This window comes from Panicum hallii, chromosome 2 (genome assembly GCF_002211085.1).
Source record: "Panicum hallii strain FIL2 chromosome 2, PHallii_v3.1, whole genome shotgun sequence".
NCBI classification, from domain to species: Eukaryota; Viridiplantae; Streptophyta; class Magnoliopsida; order Poales; family Poaceae; genus Panicum; species Panicum hallii.
The window spans coordinates 54136792-54155156 of NC_038043.1; the positions used below are offsets into that span (position 1 = coordinate 54136792).

At 48.7% G+C, this 18365-nt stretch overlaps 2 protein-coding genes, 1 non-coding gene and 1 pseudogene across 3 annotated transcripts; 3 read left to right on the forward strand and 1 right to left on the reverse strand.

Annotated features, from left to right (window-relative positions):
- Positions 1-177: 177 nt before the first annotated feature.
- Positions 178-249, reverse strand: TRNAD-GUC. Its single transcript has one exon. It is a non-coding gene; the product is annotated as a tRNA-Asp (tRNA).
- Positions 250-2399: 2150 nt separating this feature from the next.
- On the forward strand, positions 2400-7454 carry LOC112880129 (MADS-box transcription factor 18-like). The gene is made up of 8 exons (XM_025944621.1): positions 2400-2730; positions 4956-5034; positions 5109-5173; positions 5259-5358; positions 5465-5506; positions 6231-6269; positions 6368-6492; positions 6803-7454. Exons 1-8 carry the CDS (start codon positions 2546-2548, stop codon positions 6915-6917), a joined length of 750 nt encoding a protein of 249 aa, XP_025800406.1. The 5' UTR covers positions 2400-2545; the 3' UTR covers positions 6918-7454.
- Positions 7455-9123: 1669 nt separating this feature from the next.
- LOC112880127 lies at positions 9124-10429 on the forward strand. Its single transcript, XM_025944619.1, has one exon. The coding sequence runs from the start codon at positions 9185-9187 to the stop codon at positions 10295-10297; it is 1113 nt and encodes a 370-aa protein (XP_025800404.1). The 5' UTR covers positions 9124-9184; the 3' UTR covers positions 10298-10429.
- Positions 10430-11069: 640 nt separating this feature from the next.
- On the forward strand, positions 11070-11782 carry LOC112880131 (annotated as a pseudogene).
- The last annotated feature ends 6583 nt before the right edge of the window (positions 11783-18365 follow it).

An 18365-nucleotide genomic window follows, 5' to 3' on the forward strand; every position in this document is an offset into this window, starting at 1 on the left:
TCTTCTTCTGATCGTTGCAGTGGTTGTGGGTTCCTTTGCTTACAAATAAAGAAACGAAAAAGGTCAGTTTGGACTTGGGAAGGTAAAAAAAAGAGGTTTGCGAACGCTAGCGATTCGACTGAGATGCCGCAGCTGCTCAAACAAAGTCAGGATTTTCAAAATGGTAAAAACTAAAATCGCCGTTGCCGGGGATCGAACCCGGGTCACCCGCGTGACAGGCGGGAATACTCACCACTATACTACAACGACTTTGTTGTTTTAAAACTATCTGACTGACTTAAAATTTCCGTGAGAGAGCTTCTCACTTCTGACGCTGCGCCATACAATACGAATGGCTGACATGGTTTTTCACCCTCAAAGACTGCCACAGTGGCAATAGCATGGAGCTAGACCTGGAAACACCGTGCCTTTTTCTTCCTACCGAAAACGTGAGGTTTCCGTCCATTCACTTCAAGCAGATACTGGCTGATACGAGACGACGACAGAATACTCCTCCGTGGAAACGGCCACTCCGCTCCGTCCTTGGCATCGCATCCGAGAGGCGCGCGCTGGTGCCTGGTGAGCTGGTCCCTGGCGGCTAGCTCCTGTTGCCATATGATTACGGGATCCGCGGATCCCTGAAAAGCATGTCTAGGAAAGTGTCCGCTCGTCCCTTCTGTCTCCCCGGGACCGAAAAGCGAGGGAGCAAGAAGCACCGAACACGTGCTACTGCTGGCGATCGATGGGATATGGTCGTGGTCATGGATTATGGATACATCCTTTTTCTGCCTATGCCCCCCCAAGCCGAACAGCACCATTTCCGGCCGGATGCCGGTCCCTGTGCTGTGTTACTGTGTCTGTGCGCTCCATGCATGTGCGGTCGTCGCCAGGCAGCCCTGGGCGTGCTGGTCACTGCAGGTCTGCAGCTGCAGCGCGCGCTGTTGCTGGACTGTGTCTGTGTGTGGTGGGAGGGAGGGCAGCGCACCGGCTTGCATCGCTGGACCCTGGACTGGACTTTTGCGTCGTCAGGCAGACAGGGAGAGATCTTGCATTGGCTCTTGCCCGGGCCACGGATCGTGGCGACGGGGACTCCGGGACGGGCCGGGGCCTGATGGTTCGGGGGTGGCGGCGGCGGTGCGGTGGTCGACGGAGCGGCGAGCGGCTCGGGCTGGGACACGGCACGGCGCGCTGACACCTGGGCGCGCGAAATCGACTGGTTTGTGCACGTGCGCAGTGCGCTCTCTGGAAACGTCTTGCCGCAGCGCATGCCAAATAAACGTAGCTGGGATTTTTGTTTCTCTATCTATCCACGGCGAGAGAGAAAAACGTGGCTGGAGGTGCATGGAAAGCGAACACGCAGCCGGCCGGGCGCGAGCGAGGGGAGGAGGAGATGACTTTTCCCAGAGATGCTGTCGTCGCGTTGGAACGTCGTCGTCATCTCTCATCTTTTTTTTGTGTGTGTGTGTGGCTGTACTTCGAGCGCTTGGCTTAGTCAGTGGTGGTTACACGTCACTGCTGTACTGAAATGCTGAATGCAGGACCTTGGGTCATGTTGCAATGCATAGGGATTGGGATGTGCTGCCTGGAACTCTAGAAGAGAAAAAAATAGGTGAACCATATCGCTCTTTCTTTAATTTGTAAAAGCTTTAAGCTCTACCCGACAAGCTCGAATTCCAAATTTCTTCATCAATCCTATAAAAACCAGATAACTTTATTACGCATATTAGGATTTTTATAAAAGTAGACTTTGGCAGTATGTCATTAGTCGCTACAAAATCAATGTTGTACTAAAATATCTTTGAAATAGAATCTATTGATGTAACCTTTTATGCAGTGAGCAATGAGCATGCATATTTTAGTTAACGACTTACCAGGGTCCTACTTCGTTTGTCATTAGAAAAATGGCTTGGTTTGGTTTTCTAGAAAGGGTAGGACAGTTTCTTTTCAGATAATAAATATAGAAAAAGAGGGAGGGAAAAGGGATAGACGCTCACTGACATGTGGCCCACACCCGTGTGGCCCATCAGCCAGTCGTCCTGCGGTGACGCCACGTGTCACTCCCCCACCTCGCTCCCTTTGTACCCGACAGACATAGACCCGACGCCTGGAGCAAGGGAAACCGTTTCTCACTGAGGTTACAGCTACCCAAACGCACCCTCCGGGGCCCAGGCAGAGCTCGACCAATCCCAGCCCCGCGTGCCTGGGCGAGTGCAGGGGCACGGGTGCACTCGCTCGCCGGCCCCATGGTCCCACCTCGCCTGGCCCCTAATAACGATCCCTGTCCCGATCCGACGGCCCAGATCCTTCCACGACGCTCCGTGACCCGGATGTCCAATCAAAACACGACAACGCGACGGGGAAAACCACCGTGGTTTCGCCATACCGCTCCCGTCCCCATCTAAAGCCGCCCTTCCTCTTCCTCTTCCTCTCTCTTCATTCCCTGCGCACCACTCGAGTCGAGAGCCACCTGATCCTTCCTTCCCCGTCTTCCTCTCCCCTGGCACGTCGCCGTCGCCATTGCAGTGCCGCTCGAGAGCGGGAGAGGGTAGGTGGGGAGGCGGCGGGGATGGGGCGCGGGCCGGTGCAGCTGCGGCGGATCGAGAACAAGATCAACCGCCAGGTGACCTTCTCCAAGCGCCGGAACGGGCTGCTGAAGAAGGCGCACGAGATCTCCGTGCTCTGCGACGCCGAGGTCGCGCTCATCGTCTTCTCCACCAAGGGGAGGCTCTACGAGTACTCCAGCCATGAAAGGTACGTACAGTCGTACACCCGCTGCTTCGATCTCCTCTTCTTCCTGCCGGTTGCTATGATCGCCCGCTTGGGGTTTGAGGGCGCTGGGTGTGCTTTGATGCTCTAATTGGGATCGTTTTCGTCTGCGCTGGTCGGACTTCAGATGGGGATCGAGTTGTGAGAAGTGTTTGTGGATGCATGCATGTTTGGTTATTTCGTGCTAGTTTTGTGTGGATTAATTCTTGTTGCACGGACGAGCTGAGCTGCATCAGCGGTCGTTTCGATTACTTTGATATTTGATTCCCTTTCTGGGTATGTTGTATGTATAGCTGCTGCTGCTGCTGATAGGTTGCTAGGAATTAGTTTTTGTGTATTCCTTGGACCTGGAATATGTCTGGCCGATGCTGCAGGTGTGTGCTGAAGCATGGACTGGTAAGAGTGGTGAATCGTGATTGCTGATTAGCACATGCAAAGTAGGTCTCAAGCCTCGAGGTGATTCACTAGTATTAAGACTCAACTTAGAAGTGGGGCACGAGGTCAGAATTCTTTCATTCATAAATACTGTGAAAAGGAAATTTCAGCTGTAAAATATAACTGAGATGTCGGTGGACGTGTTCTGATTAGTGTCATGTTTTCATCATGCGATTAAACTCTTCAGTGCCAATCTGGTGCATTTGAGCATGTCTTCTGCGAAAATAGACCACTGCTTTTGTCTTCTGAAATGCATAATGGGGTATTGTTTATCAGTATTAGTATATACCGTTCTTTGCTTCGTTCTTCCTTGTATTTGCAGCAGTACATGCATGCTGGCAATTTTCAGATGGTCTGTGATACCCTGAACGAAATTCTATAGATATAGATGCAGCTACCATGCTGCATAAGAGATATCAGGAGAGCTGCAATTATTTATCTGAACATTTACAGAAACTTCAGAAGAACCATTTCACACATGTGTCATGTCTTCGAGACATGTATTATACATATTCGGTATTAGAAGTTCTATTCAAGCTGATAATGTTATTTAAATATCAGTTTGATTCCGTGACCCTTTCAGCACATTTCCGAATTTCAGTCCCTTTAGTAAGTAGACATCACAACCATGGCTACACGCATGAAATGAATTGGATGCTTGATTATAGAAAAAATAGACCTTATGCTGTTAAAAGATAGATTCCATGAGAATAGCATGAGTACATCTTGTCCATGCAGCATATTCATGTATAACTGATCCGTTCAGTTGAAAATCTTACTGACAGTTTTACTTCCCTCATACTGTTATTATCTGTACCCTCTAATGCAGGAGAAAAACTCTTAGTGTTTCAACAAGAAATAGCACGTCTAGCTTTTGCACAAAAGTGACATGTGCTGGTGGTAAAATGCAAACTCGACATATGCTATGGCTTGAATCATGGCTAATTTATATTCCCTTTTCTCTTAAAGAAAGTTGATACTGGAACTACTGTTCAGTGGTAACGAAAAAAGCACTGCTGGGTTCCAAATATTTTATAGGAAAAATTATTTATAATGATATAATTTGGTTTAAGCTCGTGCCAATTTTATCTATTTGTCTTGCAAAATGGTGCTACTGGTTACAGTGATGAGTCTGAATTGAAAACATCAATAGATTCAAAAAATCAATGTACTTGCTAATGCATATTAACAAGTATTTACAAAGTGTATTGTTCTATCCTACTAAAAAAGGTTGGTGCTGAGTCTTTAAACGGTTATATCCACCTGATTATTGACAAAGCAATGGCATGTTCTAGCATTCTAAAACATCCTTTCTAATTTATGTACTCATGACATGTTCTAGCATTCTAAAACATCCTTTCTGAGGTCACATTTGAACTATGAAGCACCATGAGTTCATTGAATAATAACCCGCTTCTCTGTGCATGTGATGACACATACAGTTGTTCCAACCATGCTTGCATCTAGCTAAACATGTTATTCGAGGTTAACTGCCCGATGTTTTCTGCAACTTCAGGATCAGGAGAAAATACTTGGATGCATCTTGCATTCCTTAAATAGGGAGAAACATAAGCCTGGGTCACCTTGAATATTGTGCATTGTGAATTTTGTCGTAGTTTTGTCAGACAAGACTTGTAATATACTGCCCTAGTAATATAAAGGTGCAAAAGAAAAAGAAAATCGTACCTGCCTGGTCATCTGATTATATTATGTTTAAGTGAGACATCAATGTTTGCTTCTGGAGCATGACATTGCTGTTGATACTTCTTATGCAGCATGGAAGGCATTCTTGAGCGTTACCAACGATACTCGTTTGAAGAAAGAGCAGTACTTGATCCAAATATTGGAGACCAGGTATTATTATGAAATACCCTTATCTATCAGAGACTATCATTCCAGTAAAACCAACGTGATCCTTTTTACACCAGGCAAACTGGGGAGATGAATATGGCAGGTTAAAAACCAAACTTGATGCACTTCAAAAGAGTCAGAGGTATTTTAGACTTGCTTAAGAAGATCCTTATTCAGTTTACAATAACAGATACTGACTCACTGTTTCTATCCATTCCCAACTCAAGGCAACTGTTAGGAGAACAACTGGATTCACTGACCATAAAAGAACTCCAGCAACTGGAGCAACAACTGGACAGCTCTCTGAAGCATATAAGATCAAGAAAGGTGAATCAATTGGGCTAAAGTTGGTGTTGTGGTGCACAGCTACTTTGGTTTATTTACTAACTTCTTTGTCAATTATTATATCATAACATTCTTTGTCTTGGTGCAGAATCAGCTCATGTTCGATTCAATTTCTGAGCTTCAGAAAAAGGTTAGTTACAATCCTTTTGATTCCTTTCTACCTCGCACGTAACATGAGCCACTAGGGAAAGTTGATACGAGCACACTTTGCTAGAATTTGAGGAAGGAGAGTAAACTTTTCAGTCTCATAATGATACACATGTTTCAGTAAGATTAATGAATTTTTTGATGTAGTTCAACATCTACAATCTGCTATAACCATTCATTTGTTATGCTTAAATCTTATCTGAACATCTGATTTTTCAGTGTTTACAAACATTACATCATGCAACTGCTGTAGAACGCTCTAAACCAGAATCAAGTTTTGTCTCTATAGAGGTCTCATTTAATTAATGGAAGATTTGAATCTGTGTATGAGATGAGATCAGCCTAAGATATTTTCAGGAAATGCAAATTGGTTTTGAAGTGAGAGGCAAGCAGATGATAACCATCGCATTAAGGGAGAGAATGGATTGAATTAGTGAGGGGTTTGGGTTTGACTGTGAAACTGATCTCCAGTGCACTCTTTAAGCTTAGGAACTGACTTAATATTTGCTACAAGTTACCATGAAATATTGAAAGAAAAAAAAGAGTCTGGAAAAGATATTGTGAAAGAAAGCACTAAGCTGTCAGCATTTCAGTAGACTAGTGGTGGTAACTGTAGCTAGTCCGGCAACAAACCTGTATCAAAATACTGAATGCTGATAATGTTTGTTATGACAGCATCTTACAATCAACTGTCTTCGTTTGTGCAGGAGAAATCGCTTACAGATCAAAATGGTGTCCTGCAAAAGGTAGAGATTCCTTTCTTATTTATGATAGCGACATACTTACGATAGTGGCAAATTTAGTTTAGGAGGCCAGACTCTTCTATTAACTGTATTTAAAACAGCTCATGGAGGCAGAGAAAGAGAAAAACAATACCCTAATGAATGCACACCTCCGGGAGCAGCAAAACGGAGCATCAACAAGCTTGCCATCAACAGTTCCAGATTCCATGTCAACTCTAAATATTGGGTATCATACTTCCATCGTCTTCAGTGTATCTAGCACCTGCACACCTTCATTATTTTTAGCAAAGCATTGGCTGTGTTCTTTCTTGTGAGGTCATAGCACGTTAGCTGATGATGGACTATGCTCTATGTTTGCCAAAAAAAAATATTTTGATGAATCATAGTTCGATAAAGTGCTGTTAGTCCATTAAGCATACCTGAAACCAACTTTATGGTTTCACTTTGCTATCTAAACCTCTCATGTTCCTGATGTTACACGCTTACCAGTAGTCCAGCATAATTACTCTATATATCACTCATCCTCACCATTGTAGGCCGTGTCAACGTAGAGGAGGAACAGTAGGGGAGTCTGAACCTGAACCGTCTCCTGCTCAAGTAAAAAGTGGCAAGCTGCCACCATGGATGCTCCGCAGTGTCAGTAACAGATGAGCTGTTCCTGATGCGGTTCAGCGGCTGAACTCGAAGACAACACACCGTCACCAACACCCATCGGTGACCCAGGCATCCACCGCAGCGCGATCCATCTCGATCCAGTGGATGCCGGCATAGTCACTAATAAGATCAGGTATCATCAAGTGCTCTACAGGGTGAATGAAGTCTGGAGCTCCCCTGCACCATTATATTGGGTTTTGTTCTCGCGTCTACTGCCTACCCCTTTATTTTTTCCTCCGATCAGCAAGCTCGGTGTACATCTAAAGAAAGAAGCTCGGTGTAGCTTGTGGTTGGAGATTCTACTGCTATGCTTGTTTCCTCTGCCTGCGTATGCTTTAACGGAGATGTATGGTGTATCATGTTTTTCGTGTTTTACACTTTTACGAAGACAGTAGGCTCTTCTCCCGGTAAAAGGGTAGAGTCCCAGTCGAAGTGTCAAATGCGTGATCCGGTATCTTAGCAGTCTTAACTGCACGATTTCTAATCATGTTTATGATGGTTTGATACCCTGAATCTAATGATGAGCTTGCAGAAGATGAGGCTGATGCATGATGAAACTTGAAAGTATTAGAAAATTGAGTTCTTCCACAACCAAAATGGTGGGTTTATATGCAAAGGCTACTTACTGGCGTTAGTGTTCTAGTTGGCCCTTTGACAATGAGACACAAAGCACGCAAGAGCGTCATGTCCTGGCGTCATATCCCTTGCGTCACCTTCCAGTCACTCTTGAATTCTTCTTGATCAGTTTTGTCTGGACGACGACTGGTACGCGCTTTCTTTAGTTTGCTTTGGCCTGTTGAGATTTGGATCAGTCGCAGCACTCTTCTTTTTTTGCCTGGACGATAGTGCTTCGCTTTGGAGCTATCTTTTAACGAATAATTGCTCCGGTCTAGCCGCACTAACTAGCTAGGTGTCTCCAGTGGTTCTGGCCTTGTGGGGGTACCTCTTGTTAACGAACTGGATGGAGATTTATCAATTGAAGTCTGTCTTCCCCTGTGTACAAGCTACATGTGATCAAGCCTTCAGCCTTGCACTCAAATAATTGACAGAACAAACTCCTAGTTATAACATGTTCCATGACCACTGTTAGTGTTTGGTTGGATCTCTAGTAGATCAACAACTAAAAGCACACAACACACGAACCAAGTCAAGCCAATCACGTTCCGAACTAGACTTCATATGAGGTTTGGTGCCAGAGATGCCTGGTGTTATTGAAAGTTAGCCCGGCGAGCTTTTCTTCCTGGAGCTTTGGTGCCGAGAGCCAGTTGATGCCTTTTCCCTGTTAACAGTCACTACTAGTACAATGACGCACGGTGGATCCTTCGCGGCAATTTGTGACTTTCCCCCGGCGTAGTCCCCCTACTAGTGGTTGTCTCTTTTACTTTTATAAAGAAAAGAATTGTTGTCACACAATTTGGTCCTTTATTGAGCACCCCAGGCGCACTGCCTATGCGAAGCTGCAAGGGATGCTAAAATCCTGGCTCTGCCACCGATCGGGCGGTTAGGCTAAGTGTCGATGCACAGTTTTATTATACAGTTAACAATACTGAGAATTTGATAATCAAACCAGATAAGTAGTATTATAAAAAACAAAACTCATTTTTTATCTTATAAAACTCTCCCTCCTCTTTCCTTGTAACGATCCTACCTCATCGGCAAATTTGCTAATGTGATATAAAAGTTAATATCCATAAACTTTTTATGGAAATCCCACCGAGATTTGGATTAAGGTGCAATCTTTACATGAGAGGAATCGTATATTAGGGGGTGTTTGGATCGAGAAACTAATTTTTAGACCGGATCATATAGGATATTTAGATGCCAATTAGGGGCACTAGGTATGAGCCAACTGTAAACCAATTACATAAATGGAGACTAATCCACGAGTCGAATCTATTAAACCTAATTAATCTATCATTAGCACATGTTTAATGTAGCACAACATTATCAAATTATGAACTAATTAGGTTTAATGGATTCGTCTCGCGAATTAACCTCCATTTATGCAATGGATTTTATAATTAGTTTATACTTGATACTTCTAATTAGTGTATAAACATTCAATATAACGGTACTAAAGTAGTTTAGTCCCAGTAAACAGGCTCTTGCATGGGAATGTGAGCCCATGAAACCCGCTCCGAGAGTGACCTTTTCTTTAAGTAAATTAATGTGCATATGTGTCACTAAACACTCAGCATTCAGCAACGTTACGCGGAGGCAGGGCGGCAGCCCCATTCCACTCACTTCACCAATCGTCACTTGAGATGAGAAGCTCTGCATCTAGCATGGCCATCGATGGGACGGCGGCAAGGAAGCTCCTGCATGGCGGCGCCATCGCGCGAGGCGCCGCCGACCTGGGCGGCGTCAGCTTCGGCCTGTGGGAGCTGGTCACGGGCTTCTTCGCCGACATCCTCGCCTACCTCTTCGCCGCTCTCGCGGGCGCGGCCCACCTGCTCGTCCTGCCGCTGGAGTTGCTCTGGCAGTGGCTTGTCGCCGCCGCCGCGGGCGCCATCAGCTCAGGCATCGACGGCCTGTGGCAGCACGTCACGGGCTTGTTCGCTGGGATCTTCGGCGCCCTGGCGGGCGCGGCCCACCAGCTCGTCCTGCCGCTAGAGACGCTCTGGCGCTGGCTTGCCACCATCGTCACCGACACCGCGGGCGTCATCAGCGGAGGCCTCGACGGCCTGTGGCAGCACGTCACGGGCTTCTTCGCCGCACTGGCGGGCGCGGCCCACCAGTTCGTCCTGCCGCTAGAGACGCTCTGGCAGTGGCTTGCCACCTCCACCGCCGACGCCGCCGGCGCCATAAGCTCCGGTCTCGACGGCCTGTGGCAGCTCGTCACGGGCGTCTTCCCCAAAATCTCCGCCTACATCTTCGCCGCTCTGGCTGGCGCGGCCCACGAGCTCCCGCAGAAGCTAGAGGAGCTCTGGCGGTGGCTCAAGGCCGCCGCCGCCGTCGCGCTCCCGTTCGCGCTCGGCGTCGCCGCGGTCCTCCTGCTCCTGGCGCTAATCTGGTTCTGCGGGCCGACCCTGTGCCACGTCACCGTGGGGGTCTGCAGGGCGCTCGTGTCGGCGGTCTGCTACTTTGGACACGGCCTGTACTACGTCGCCGTCGCCGTTCTCCAGGTGCTCGCCGGGTTCCTGCCGCGCTGCGTCCTGTGCCTCAAGGACTGCGCCCTCTTCGTCACCATGAAGGCCCCGGGGGCCGCCGACATGCTGATATCCCGCGCGGCGTTCGAGGCGGCACCTGCGCTCTACTTCCAGATCCTCCGCACCGCCGGCCCCGTCGTGGCCGCCGCCGTCTTCTGCGCGAAGACCGTCGCCGTGATTGTAGCTCCGCCGGTCGCCGCCCTTTTCCGCGTCCCTGTCGGCGCGTAGTCTTGCATGCAAAAGTGAGCTGTGGAATCGAGGATGTATGAGCTCGTTTGACTTGTCCAAATTTGGGTGTGCTGTTGCGTCTGTAACCATTATTAAGCACCTTTAATAAAATCCGAGCATTTCTCCGTTGCATTTTTTTGCTCTGCCAATTCACTAATTTTTTAGTTTTTCTTTTTATGATTACGAAAAAGAATCCTAAACTCTTATCTGTAACTTAGGTTTGTCAAAAACGCATTTCCAACTTTTACTCACCACATCTGATGGAGAGGGCAGCGAAGGTGGAAGTGGCACTGGAACTGGAAGGAGCAGTGGCGCGGAGGAAAAAGAAAAGGCCGTATAAATTTATTTTATAATAAAAAGTTGAAATGGATAGCTTAAGAGTAGTATTAAGCTTCACAACGATGCTGTTGGAGTGAAAAGCGGGAAAGAAGATTGAGAAATGAACTATGTTGTATTCCACTGAAGGGTGAACTGAGTTTATATGACCGAAGGGACACACCCTTCGGGATTGGCCCTTCCGTGATTGGTAAGAAATTTAATAACATCATTAACCACTAATTAATCATTACAAGAAATCGATAACTAAATCTAATTCCTTCATAGATGCAAACCGTGGGGTGAGGGGCATGTTGGTATCTGTTTCTTTTCAAAAGAGAGTAAAGTAAAGCAGTCACTCCATAGTAATGATGCACGTATTGTGGATTCTTTGTCGCGATCGGTATCACCTTTTCCCCAGCGATTCCCTCCTCCTACCTATCAAAAATCTTGGCTGCTATTTCCTCGCAAGTGGTTCCTTGTTTGAGCCGGAGCCAGAGCCACAGGGTCACAAATCTGAATTCACAAACACAGACGCCTCTCTCCGGGAAGCTGCGAGGGACGCCATGGCTTTCCCAGCGACTCCGGCGAGGAAGCTGCTCCTGCCAGGAAGCTCCGCCGTGGCGCGACGCGTCGCCGCTGGCTTCGACCTCGACGGTGCCGGCGACTTCTTCTCGGGCCTGTGGCAGCTCGTCAGGTCGAAGGCCGCCGAGCTCGTGGCCTACCTCGCCGCCCTCTTCTCGGCGCTCGCCAGGAAGTTAAGGTCGACGAGCTCCTTCCGCCGGAGACCCGCTCCGACACACTCCGGCAGTGGCTGCACGTCGCCGTCACCGTGGCGCTCCCGGCCGCGCTGGGCGTCCTCGTGCTTTTCTACGTCGCCCGATGCTGCTGGCGCCGCTGCTGCTGCGCGCGCGGAGGCCGCCGCCGCATGATGGTGGCGCCCGGCCGCGGCGGCGCGCACATGCCGCGGGCCGTGTTCGAGAGCAACCCGCGGGGCTACTTCCTCGACCTCCGCGCCCGGAAGCCCCTCGTGTACTAGCGCGTGCGCGTCCTCGCCGACCTGCATTCGTGTATTTGGTATTGTAATGTCGTAGTCTTTTGTATTGCTACTGTATTGCACGCGTATTTGGTATTGGTAATAGTGAACAAGACATCTCGCTCTGTGTTCAATCTGGATGGGAGCAGCAGCCATCAGCCAATTGGGAGGGGTTGCTTCGGCGTCCTCACGGCCGGGCCGGCCCCAGATGGTGGCCGGCGGCAGTGCCCCCGAGCTGCCGATGGGTAGGGACCTTCTTTAGCATCTTTTGCTTTGGGTGACATGATTTGATTCTCGTTTGTTGTTGGTAGTCAAGGTCGTCGTCCCATGTCGTCGCAAGTCTACACACAGGTTGATTTAGTTGTTGATATGATGTTTTAGTTTGGTGGACGGAAAAGTTTGGATTGAAGTGGAGCCCTTGGCACATAAAGGCACATCCTTGGAAACAAGATCGCACCTTACATTACATTCAACCATAAAAAGAAGCAATTTTGATCTTCTTTTTTGTAATTTCAAAATTTTTGAAACTTTGGAGATCATCTTCCATCTTCAGCATGAACAAACGTCTCTAATCTCTTCTGTTCCTCAAAAATGATTGGAGGTAGTGCTGGCCGCTGGGATCCAGAAGAGCCGCCATGGTTTACCAAACAATAGGGTGCTTGACCCAAACAAACCCCTCACTGCAATGAGTAAGAAGTCATAAGATATCCTAGAAAGAAAATGCGAGTGTAGAATAGATGCTTGCAACCAAAATTTGTTACAAATTAAACGTAGCTCAGCGGTTAAAAATTTAAGATAGTTACGTATATATACTAATAGAGATAATTGTATGCGTTTACGTAAGTGTCTGTCGTACTATATTTCGAAAAAAATTAATCGCAGCCTGACGTACTACAAATGTACCAAAAACTAGCGTCTTATCGACACTCTTCTAGCACGCTCGTGTGCAGTTCGCGCCGTCCCGCTACAAATCCTAAGATCTTTCGTTCAAAATTTGTTTCTCGCCTGTATTGTCTGCCTATGTTGCCTCGCCGCGTACAAGAGGAGAGCCGTCCATCCTGCACAATAAAAACATCCAATCACGGTGACACGTAGTCCCAGACGGCACGGTGAAACACCGCGTAGCGCTGCTGCTGAGCTGCACGTACGTCGGCACGCCCACGTAGTCCCAACGCCGATGCATGCACCGGCGACACGCGTACAATAATGACGACGATGGCTCCCTCCTGGAGAAGACTGGAGCGGCCGAGCGCGCCCGTATAAGTAGGTGGTAGCTGTAATCGTAGTTGGCACACAGCTCCTTCTGATCACCTTCGTCGCAAGCCAAACTCCGAGCAGAGCAGTGAGAGTTGACACCAACGCGCCGGCGCGGATCGAGGCAATGGCCACCCACGCGATCGTGGCGGCGGCCGGCGTCGCGGCCGTGGGCGCGCTGTGCGCCTACTTCCTTTGGCCGGCGGCGCTGGCGGGCGCGGCGACGATGAAGGCCTCAGGCGCCGGCAGGGCGCTCATCTCGAGGGCGGCGTTCTAGGCCAACCGCTCTACTTCCACCTGCTCCGCCACGCCGGGGTCAGAGGGGCGCTCGCCGCCTTCGGTGCGTGACGACTGCACCGGGTGTGTTGCTACTGGACGTCTGGCTATGTAAAACACTCTTGGTACGGGTCCACGAAGAAGAAGTTGCAGCAGTGGGTGTAGCCGTGGGGTGGTAGAGGGCTTCGAATTCGAAAATACATCACGGAGTGTACCCCTCAGATATGTTTATCTAGGCTGTCCAGGTGGTACTTTGGGATGCGAACCTTCATCCCCACCATCTCGTATTTCACATGTATTCGGTTTTTTGATCGCTGTATTTTACTGAGCGGACCCTGCATTCTCTTTCCCACTCACTCGGTCTCTTTTCTCAGTCTCGTCCTCCTGTCTCAGCTCTCTCTCTCCGACTCCACTTCCAGCTCGCTCTCCGTTTGTATTCCCTATTGCATCGCCGGCACCCTTCAGAGCATCAGGATCTACGGGTGAGCCACCGTTGTTGGATCTGTCTCCCCCTTTCCCCTCCCTCTCTCAGTTCTTTCTATCTCCGGCTCACCTTCCCGTTTCTCTCTCAGGGTTCCTTCCACATTTCATCGCTGACAACGCGAGAGAGTTTGGTCTATGTTCTACGGCGTACCCTTTGCCGCCCTTCTGCTGGTATCGCTTGGCCATCCGTTTGAGCTTGGCCATCCATTTGAGCTGAAGCATCGCATGGCCAGTTGTTCTCTCATAGGTAACTGAACCACCTCCCCCCCCCCCAACGCCCCCCCCCCCGGCCCTCCCATCCAAAGGATACCTTCGGATATCCTGGAGGTGGTGAGTTTACAGGTAGGGTGTCACCGAGACCAGAAACTCGAAAGCGCAACAAACATAAGCTTTAGATAGGTTCGAGCTGCCGAGAGTGTAATACTCTAAGTCCTGTGTGATTTGTATTTTTTAGGTGATGATCGGGTGATCTTCTGTTTGGATAGGTTCGAGCCGCCGAGAGTGTAATACCCTACGTCCTGTGTGATTTGTATTTTTTAGGTGGTGATCGGATGATCTCCTATTTGGAGAGCGTCCTTGTCCGCCCTTATATAGTCTGAGGGGACATGTTTACATGGAAGCTCTAGTTGGGTACGAATACAGGGTCCTACTTGAGTGGTTTTAGGATAGTTTCCTACTGTGTCCGACTAGTTTTACTATTGTATAAGTAGTTTTACTCCACTACGAGTAGTTACAACAGATGTAGGGTGTAGGCCATATTACATCCCTTATCATAGCAAAAGTACACCACGCGCACAGTCTCGTGTGTCCGGATCTGACAAGCCCCCGAACTCTTCGTAGTCAAGTACTGCAGGCGTCCGAATACTTCTGAAGGCGTCTTCGAATTCTTCCAAACTTTATCCTGAAGGTATACTTCCCCAAGTACTTCCCTGGCTGCATCAAGGCTGTGAGGTGCTCATGTCCCGATTAGTTGTCAAGTCTTCTTTTATATAGGGGTGCGATTAAATTCGCACTCCATATGGAGTATCCTTCGAGCCTTAGGTTGACTCGTAGAATCAGGCTGAGGGTCAATTTAATCTTAAGTCTTCCGTCCTTATCTTCCAATAAATTTGAAAAATAAGTCACTGACGACACGTGTCCCGCAGCCCCTGAGCCTTGAATCCAAATCCTGAAGTTTTGGAATAAAGGATCCAAAGAATCGTGACATGCAATATATGACAGTAGAGATTTGATGGTTAAGATGGACAAATCGGTTCAGTAAATTTGAAAACCTCTTTTTTCAGCAAGCATTCCCTGGAAAAAAATATTAAACAAATAACTTTACCAAAAAATACCGTAAATTACCACTCAAATCAAACCTTCATTGCTGAGAGCCGTGTCGTAACCGGCCCCCGAGCCTGGTAACTAGATGAATCGCATAGGATATGCCTAGTAGTCGGTGACGCCAACCCTCGAGCCTAGATATTGGCCAAGTTGCCGCTGAATCTTGAACCGTCAATGAAGCTGACTAGTCGGAGTCGATTCCGTCTAGTTTTGTAGGTGAGACGAGTAGTCGAAAAACTCGCCAGCGTATCGCCGAGCAGAGTCGATTCCGTTTAGCTTGTAGGCGAAACGAGTAGTCGAAATAGTCATCAGCGTATCGTCGTGCATTCTTCACGAAGTTCAGTAGTCGCCGACGGCTGTCGATGAGCCCAACTAGTTGGAGTCGAATCCGGCGAGTAGTAGTTTTAGTCTGCGACGTGTAGTCGAGCGTTCTCACGAAGTCGAAGTAGTCGTTGGCGATTGTTGCTGAAACCAACTAATCGGAGTTGAATCCAACTCGTCCAGCAGCATGGTCCAGGTCAGGTCCTCTGCAACGTAAATATAAAAGTACATTGTAACTGATATACATGATATCATGTTGGGCGCAAATCCCAGTATTGTAAAATGCATGAATTTTTTTTCACGTTGTACTCTTGCTGGGTCATGTAATATCTCCGGGTAGGTAGCCTGTTACGTTAGGCACCTGATCTCTGATTGTTGTAAACCATTGCACAGGAAACGTGGCCGCGTGCACGTGTAGTTGCATAGGTGCACAGAAGAATCAAGGTTTCACGAATAGAGTACGCTACTTGGGTACTGTAGCAACCGTTGAGAGAAAACTAGAGCAGTCGGTGCTATGCGAAAGAAGAGAACACTCGTGGAGCGCACTTATAGGATGTAACCCGACCGCCCGTGTTGCAAGGCGGACCGTGCAGGCAATCGGGAATAGGCATGACATGGCATGTGAAGAGAATGCTCGTCGCGCAAAAAAGTAGGCGGCGAAGCGTAGATCTGGAGGGTTTGATGCCCATCGAGAGACGTACCCAAATAAATAGCCGATCATGTGAAAAATAAGTCGGAAGAGGCATAAGAGACTTAGCTTGATTCGTGAAAGATTATCTACGAGCCGCAGTGACCGTTGATGGAGCTGCGATGATTTGTTGATAAAGCTGACTAGTCAGAGTCGATTCCGACTAGTCGTTGACGGAAGTCCACTATGGACTAGTTTTCTTGCCGAAACAAGAAGTAGTCGGAGTAGTCGAAGTAAGCCCACCCGTGGACGAGTGTCAATGAAACCGCAGCAGTCGTCGATGGAGCTGCGACGGTTTATTGATGAAGTCAACTAGTCGGAGTTGATCCCAAGTTGTTGACCGTGCGGAGCTGGTCGCCAAGTAGTTTAAGGCTCTTTAGCGACTAGTTTCTAGTCGAGACTAGGAGTTGAAGTAGTCGTTGACCATGCAGATTTTTTTAAGTAGTCGTAGCTAGTGGCAGTAGTGCGTCGGCATTGCGGCGCTAACTGAAGTCGAGCCGCGTCGTCGTTGTGGTACGGGCTGAATTCGAGTCCATCACGAGTAGAAGCCCGGTTGGATCAAGACTCATTCATCCTCATGGTTTCCTATTAGATTGGAAAATTAAATTCCGCTAAAATTATCGGCGAGGTCATCAATATCACGGCAGGATACTGGAGCAAATTCTGTCGGCTCTCTGGTTTCAGCGAGGTGGCTGCTGAAGCCACCACCATCGTCGGCGATATAGAAACAGAAGCCGAAGACGGACGCCGTGCTCTCATCGGGCATAGCGCTGGCGAAATTGAACAATACTATCGAGTTTTCCGGTGGATGCTCGATGAACACCCCTATCTGGCGCGCCAGCTGTCGGAGTTTTACCGCCACGCCCACCGAGAGATAGCCCCGATATGGTGAATTTGTAGGTAGAATGTCGCCGAGATCAGAAACTAAAGGTGCTAGAAACACAAGTGGGTTTAGACTGGTTTAGATCGATTTATAAAATTTGAAAACAGATCTTGCAGTCGCAGAGGGTGAAAAAAGAGGTCAGGGAGCTCCAGAGCATAATTTTTTTGTGTAACTCCAACAAAACGCAGGAAGAGCAAGGAAGAGAGAGAATGGCTGGATTATAACTCGCTGGTGAGGTCACCAGCGTAGGCCAACCAGGTACTGTGGATCCTCGACACGGCGGCTGCGGCGCAGGTAGAGCTGATGTGATGCCGGGGAGAGAGAAGGAACAGAAGGGTTCGACGCAGCTGCAGCGCAGGCGCAGAATGGACGCGAGGAGATGCAGGTGAGGGAGGAGGGCAGGGAGAGAAGGGATCGACATGGCGGAGGCGCAGGGGCGGAGCTGCCGTGAGGAGATGCAGGTGAGGGAGGAGGGCAAGGAGAGAAGGGGTCGACATGGCGGAGGCGCAAGCGCAGAGCTGCCGTGAAGAGATGTAGGCAAGGGAGAAAGAGAGCGAGAGAAGGGATGAGGAGAGACGGTGCCGGCGCAGGCGCAACTGCCGCAGGGGAGGAGAGGGAGAGAAGGACGAGATGGGAGAAACCAGGATTGGTCGCGGAACGACAACGGCGATGGCAGAGGGTTCAAGATCCGGCCGCCGGAAGTCGGATGCAGCACTGCATCCGAGGATTCTTGCGCCACCATCAATGGCGGCTGCAGGGGGGCTGGGCTTGGTGCTCGAGTGCCGAGGATGGTGGCGTAGGTGCAGGCACAGTGGAGAAGCCAGGTTGTATGTGAGACCGTATATCCAGAGTATAATGAAAAACGGGAAAAATACACACCTGACAGCGTCTCACACCGCTCCACATCCCAACGTGTGCGTCCCCACCCCAGAGCGGCATGCAACGGTTGTGATAAACACTGAGGGTACAGTCCAAAATATCGCGTTGCTTTGAATTTTGACGTAAGATAATGTGAGGGTCGAGCTCTAAATTAGCTAGATTCTAATCTTATTTTATTTTAAGCTAAGAGTATATAAAGTTGAATCGTGAATAGAGCATTACTACCAATGATCCGTTATCTACTGTAGCTATAGGAGTCCATGCTGCTTTTGTGGTTTGTCAGTTCCCTAGCAACTTAGCTGTACTGATCACTGATGTGAGCTGCTTATGTTGTGTGTTAAGCCATATTTTGTGCCGATTTCATCAGAGCTTGCATGCCAGTGGTATGGTATGTCCACGAATCTTGCTTGTGTATGCGCGAGATAACGCTTTGCAACCAAACCCAGATTGGAATGCCAACCATCTAGGCCTGAATCTGGAAGGAGTTATCGGCCGGGCCTGAATCTGGCCTACCATTTGTCTTGCGTTTTCGCTGCGCTCTCAACTTGTTCACCTTGCTTGCATTGGGAAGTGGCCGGATCGGAGGTGTAGCCCGAAGCAGCGACCAGCG

Coding starts and splice junctions, on each gene's coding strand:
- LOC112880127 (XM_025944619.1), top strand. CDS start 9,185: ATGAGAAGCTCTGCATCTAGCATGGCCATCGATGGGACGGCGGCAAGG.
- LOC112880129 (XM_025944621.1), top strand. CDS start 2,546: ATGGGGCGCGGGCCGGTGCAGCTGCGGCGGATCGAGAACAAGATCAAC. Junction 5,174..5,258: donor GCACTTCAAAAGAGTCAGAG/GTATTTTAGACT, acceptor TCCCAACTCAAG/GCAACTGTTAGGAGAACAAC. Junction 6,270..6,367: donor AAAATGGTGTCCTGCAAAAG/GTAGAGATTCCT, acceptor TATTTAAAACAG/CTCATGGAGGCAGAGAAAGA.